Source organism: Solea senegalensis, linkage group LG11, assembly GCF_019176455.1.
Source record: "Solea senegalensis isolate Sse05_10M linkage group LG11, IFAPA_SoseM_1, whole genome shotgun sequence".
NCBI lineage: Eukaryota > Metazoa > Chordata > Actinopteri > Pleuronectiformes > Soleidae > Solea > Solea senegalensis.
Genome location: NC_058031.1, coordinates 304,988 through 311,307, shown reverse-complemented (window position 1 = coordinate 311,307; position 6,320 = coordinate 304,988). Strand labels below are relative to the sequence as shown.

The following is a 6,320-nucleotide window of genomic DNA, read 5'->3' as shown; positions in this document are numbered from 1 at the left end:
ATTAATCTCAGAATTCTATTTTTTTTCTTTCTTGTAATATTAATTTTACATGTGGCCCTAATGCTCCTCAGCTGTATTTTGCACATGTTCCTGTAGACCTGTCATGTTCATTTTTAAAACGGAATCTTTTGTTGTTTTTTATGACACACAATACTTCTTATGACCTTTTGGAATGTTGCACCTGGCAAATACAAACAATAGACACAAAAAAATAATTAAAAACTAAGAATTTATATAAAAACTAATACAAACTAATAGCAAACCTGCTCTGAAAAGTAATTCAAACTAACTCAATTTAAAAACAAAAATATTTTTTGACATGTTTACATTTCATTTTTATCTGTTGCTAATATTGTGTTTTTCTATTACTCTTCTTCCTTATTTTCTCTTCCTGTGAGTTATTTGAATTGTAAAGGAGCAAATGTAATTAATAATTCTGATAATAATAGATGTGTGTTAGAAAAACATATTCAGACCAGCTATTTAAGCCATTAAACTATTAAACGGCTTATATTGTTTGTGTTGGAGTCAAAGTGTTTGAGCGACACATGAACGTTCTCTGAGCGCTTTTCAGACACAAGCTCGGGTTTTATCTCGCGATGATCACAGAAAATCCATCTGGACTTGGACTGGAACTAAGTTCCTGCTTCGAGGCGACCAGTAACGCAACTCCTCAAAGGCTGCAAGAGAAACATTTGAAGCATAAAACATGATGAGCTGTTATTCTGTCTTTTTCCCCGCACATAAATGTTGATGTTTTTCTACATAGGCATGTGCAGGTTTTATGAACGTTCTGTGTGTGAAGTCCAGGCAGGGAGAGCACAGACTGGACATCTAACCGCCATTAAAGAAAATTGAAGTGCTATAATCATTCATATCATTGTTGTCATTGCGACATAAGAACAGCAGAGCATGTAAACGCACACATGCAGCCAGAGTGAATGTGTGATTCACGCAGAGATCCATCTATAAGAACAGATAAGATACAAAGTACATTAACTCCTCGATCTGAGTCACTGGGTGTTTAACAGTGTGAAAACAGATGTTCTCTTTGTCTCTCTTTCACTGTGTGTGTGTGTGTGTGTGATACATGCTCACCCACCCTCCCCCCCTGTCTTCTCTCTCTCTCTGTCTCCCTCACCTGTGCACTCTATAGGTTGATTGGTGTGATTGGCAGCCACCTGTGTCTGGCCCTGCTGCCTGCTGAGCAGCCAATCAGCAGCCAGAACACAGTCTATAAGACCTCAGAGCCTTCTCTCTGCTGGTGATAACATCTTTGGTTTGTTTGGCTTTAATGTGAGAGACAGCCTGAACGATATAGGCCTGCTTTTGTGTTTGTTAATGTCATTTAGTTTGGCACACACACACACTAGGTCCTACCCTCCTGCACATTTGTTATCCTGGTTTGTGAATGCTCCTTACAACTAACGTATGAGTTGTTTGGCTTCCTCTCCTTGTCCTCACTGGGACCAAAGCCTATAGTCCTAATGAGGCAGAGCATTATTTATATATTATTGGTTACAGTGGCCATAATCAGCAAGTCAGTTTTTCGCTTGTTAGTGCATATCACCACTAGGACACACCAAGTCACCATTCTCTTGTCTGATACCGTTATTTTAAAAGATTCACTTAAATGAAAACAAACATACACAACGTTTTTTGTTGTGTATTTGTGTAAAGAGCGTTCTTCTCCTAATTCAGCTCCTGGAGGACGTACAGAAGTGTTATTCCTCCCGCTGTCTTTCCTTTGCTGCTTCGTGGCAACATTCAGCTGGTCACGTAGAGTTCTACAAGCCCATGGAAATGCTCGGCTGTGGGAGGAGAGTGAATTCACACACACAGGGAGAAAATGCAAATTGTTTCATTTAGCATAAATAGCATAAATCGTCGGCAGTTAAAGGTAAGATGTGAATGTGGTGCAGTCAAGATTAGCGTAAAAGCTAAAGCTGTCCAAATGAATGGAATTCAGTGCAGTGTCCTCGGAAGTGTGTGTTCTTGTATTTGTTGCCTAAGTAGTCCTCATGGAGCCCAAAACCTGGTCTTAATAACCTGAGGGTTTATGTGAATTGTTGTTGGGTTAAGATTAACTGGTTATGTTGTGGTTAGAGCAAACGCTTTGCTTTGACTGACCAAATGAATGCAGTGGCAAACCTGTGTGTGTGTGTGTGTGTGTGTGAGTGAGACATGCTTTACTTTGCTCCTTGCAGAGGCAGCTGTTGCGCAGGAACCATTTGAGTGACATTTCCTCTGTTTTTGTCAGGGATGACACAGAAACTGTCACTGGAACATTAGCGCGGAAGACACCACAGCCTTGGACACAATTTAATAAATACACCTTTCACTTGTGAGGAAAACATATAAGAGCATTTGAATGTGTTCGGTTTATTGGTTGAGTGGTTTTTTTTTTCTTGGTTTCCAAGGTGAAACATGAAGCGACTAAACGGTAAAAGGTCCACTCACTGAATGCTCGTGCGTCACCGCAGCAGCGCCAATAACGATCCCGCCTCCTGCTGTGCCAAGTATTAAAGCTGCTCTCCTCCGACTGGAAGAGACTAAACCCTTTTTTGCTCAGATTGGTCTGAAAGTGAGATTTAGCAAATGCTTCCTCACTCTCATCCACTGTTTCTACGCTTTCACGCATAAAAGGCGCAAATGGATTTCAACATAACGCTCTCGGAGCGCGACCTGGTCGTTTGGAGCGCACTGGCGCAGAGACTCTTCGGGAATCACTCTCTGGCTCAGTTTGAAAACAGCACGGCCGCTTCAGTCACAGATGAGGAAGACTTGGAGGTCAACACGAATGTTTACGCGAAGGTGATCGTGACTGTCGTCTACGTGGCTCTGTTCGCTGTGGGCTCCCTGGGCAACTCCATCACTCTGTACACGCTGCTGACCAAAAAGACCCTGCAGAACCTGCAGAGCACCGTGCATTACCATCTGGCCAGCCTCGCCGTGTCCGACCTCCTCATTCTCATCCTCTCTATGCCCATCGAGCTCTACAACTTCATCTGGTTCCACCACCCGTGGGTGTTCGGGGACGCGGTATGCCGGGGTTACTACTTCCTCCGGGACAGCTGCTCTTACGCCACCGCGCTCAACATCGCCAGTCTAACCGTGGAGCGCTACATGGCCATCTGCCACCCGTTCAAGGCAAAGAGCATCATGTCCCGCAGCCGCACCAAGAAGCTCATCAGCGCCATGTGGCTCGCGTCCTTCGCGCTGGCCACGCCGATGCTCTTCATCATGGGCCAGGAGGTGCGCAAAGGCGAGAAGATCTGCACGCCTGTTGTCTCCCTCGTCACCATGAAGACGGTTCTTCAGGTGGGTGTAATGGGAGAGTTTAGATGCTTTACGCGCGCGCGCGCGCACGCACGCACACACGCACACACACACACACACACACACAGGTGTTCTTTATGACGGAAATTTGATGACTCTGGCGTCCACCAAGTGCAGTGCCAAAAAGTGACGTTCCCAACACGGACTGTACGCGCTCCAGCGGACCCGAATCACTTCGGGCAGATGTCACCTTTTGGCACGACACCTGTTCCAAAGTGGCAGGCTGGAGAAGTGATTTGTATCTGTCTGCTTGTGTCACAACGCGCACACAAGCGCTCGTGCGTCTATTACGCGCGGGAACTCTCTGACATCTGTTGATTTTCACACAACACAGATGACACAAATTACCAAGACTTATTTTAATCCAGTGTTTGATGAGGCAGACTCTTGTAACATTATCAATACAAGGCATTTTTCCTGCCTATTACGCAGAGTAAGGAATCTTACTTGCAAATATAGAGGAGAAGAAAACACTGATTTTGTGAGAAAAGCACTTAAATCATGGGAAACGTGGCAGTATATATGGCACTAACAGGTGTGATGTTTTCTCAAGTGACTGGATTAATAATCAGAAATGAAGTCAGACATTTTGCAATCAATCCTTGAATATTTGTAATACATATCTCTGAGAAACACAGATATTTATATTCTGGCTTCTTTAAACTGATGATTTATTGCTCTTGTATTTGCTACATCATGGATTCATGTGACTACCTTTGCAGTTTTGGTGTGTTAGTCCATTCTTCATGGACTGTATACAGATCTCAGCAGCGGTTTGTTGAACAAATAAAAAGTCATGTCACCCAATTTGAGACTCATCCTGCATCATTTTTATTAAACGCTTGTGGGGGTTGTAAAACGAGGAAAGACAAATAAGGTTGCTTAATTACAATTTCTCTTATTTATTTATTTGTACTTTATTAATCCCTGTAGGGAAATTCCTATCTGCATTTAACCCATCCTCTAACATTTCAAAACATCATGGATATTTGATTTCGGGTTGTCTGGATCATAACAGAGCAGCAGCATATGAAGTGAAGTCATTTTATGGTTTGGTTGGTGAAGTGACTTTTGCCGTAACAGCAGTAAATGTTGTCACACGACCTTTATTTTGAACAAATACACTTTGAGCTCTGTAAATATAACATTGTGATGCCACTTAAGATCTACAAATGGAGGTTTCTCAAGTGACACTTTGTTCATCAGCACTGACTATGTGTCTGTCATTACCTCATACAACTGTGTGTGGCTCCTGACCCTGAGACCCTACTTCAGCTTTTAATTAGTCAGTCAAAACATCCTCATATCGCAGCCGTCTGTTTACACACAAAAGGCTGACCTACTGAAATCTATGCCCACTTAGGTCCATGGCAGCGCTGACCAGATTTGGTCCCTTCAGACCTTTTTTAACAGTAAAAGTTAATATGGCAATGCAGTGTTTTATAATCATTTTATTTTCATTGTTATTAATTGTCATTTTTCACTGGCAATGTCATCAAATCTAAGCCACACAGGAGTGAACAAAAGACAAAATTCAGCTTTTCTTTCACATCCACAGTCAGATATAACATAATCGGGGGTTTCCTGTCCCAGTCCATCCCTGGCCATAAAAATGAAGCTGAGGGCTGAAGAAAATCTGACCGAGGGCAGTGATTCGCTCACGGGCCACACTTTGATCCTCGTCTGGTCTGTGATATCTTAAGAATATGTCCTGTTGTGTTCTGGCCTGAGAAAACTGAACTCACCCTCATGCACCAAATTCCATAGAGAAAATCACCAGTTTACATCACAGCAAACCATAGTTGTAAAACCACTGTTGGCTCCTTAATTAAGTTCAAATGTGTTGTTTTTGTGATTTTGGTGTTCATCCAATATCAAATTTACCTGCGTGTCACAAGCTTTGACCAAACAAAGCAGCAGTCGACTATTAACCACTGTGTCCATGTGAGCTAAAAACACAGATTTTCTCTATGGACTTTGGTGCAGGAGATAGAGATGTTTACTAACTCCACCACTTACTGACTTACTGTAGTCGAGCATAGAAATGACTAGTGAGCCTTTGGTCAAATGGCTAAAATCTATGATTCCTTATGTCCGTTCAGTGAGAGCAGGCATCTTGCTGTATCTGGTGTTGTACTCCTTTGCAACCACCACAAAAACCCCAAACTGTGCCTTTTTAAGTCAATAAAAGGATGATTTCCTAGATTCCATACGATGTAAAGAACAACAGACATGATCATCCGTCGTGGCCCTATATGGATGTAACAGGAACATCTGTCTCAAAGAGAAAGAGTCCGTGAGGCAAAAGCGAGCGAGGCAGACAGAAAATACTGCACAGCTGCTGTGTCCTCACAAAAAAAACGATTTCTCAAGGCTGTCCCCTCTGCTCGCTGAGATAAATGATACTGCTGAGCAGTTTGTATAAATGATTATGCTAATCTCCTGGGCTCTGTTTACAATGCACATATTTGACATATGGACTCAGTAGGGACATAACGAGGGGGGAAGCCCATCTCCCCCCACGGCTCAGGACCTTCTGTCTACAGCTGATTACGTTTGTCCACAGCAATGAGAAATTTGTGAGAACTCCCTTTAAATTCAAGATTGCCTTAATGCTTGAAAAGCGGCTATCTCGGTTCACTTGTAGTTAGTTTGGATTGTGTTGTGATGTCCCTGAATCTCAGAAGTTCTTTGAGGTTCTTGGTGTTCTTTGTGCTGTGTGGAAGGAGAAGTGATGAGGTGAGGTGAGCAGTCAGCGCTGCATGTGTCCAGTGTTCAGACTGTTTTTAAAAAAATGGACACAGAAGTGACACCTGGGGAGGTAGAGCAGAAGTTGAAATTGGCCACCAGGGGGAGTCCACCATTGATACCAGGTATTCAGTGTCATGTCAACAGATACTTAGTTGACAATCGTTTATATATTTACTGTTCTCAACTGTTATTCACTTTCATTAGATGTCATGAGGGTGATATTCAGGCTG

General features: G+C 42.8%; 1 protein-coding gene across 1 annotated transcript in view; it reads left to right on the top strand.

The window, feature by feature from the left end:
• The first annotated feature begins 2,576 nt into the window (after positions 1-2,576).
• ntsr1 (neurotensin receptor 1 (high affinity)) overlaps positions 2,577-6,320 on the top strand; it is a 46,993-nt gene continuing 43,249 nt past the window's right edge. Inside the window, exon 1 of the mRNA XM_044038928.1 lies at positions 2,577-3,321. Coding sequence (XP_043894863.1) covers positions 2,653-3,321 — 669 coding nt within the window. The 5' untranslated portion in view covers positions 2,577-2,652. The remainder of the gene's footprint in view (positions 3,322-6,320) is intronic.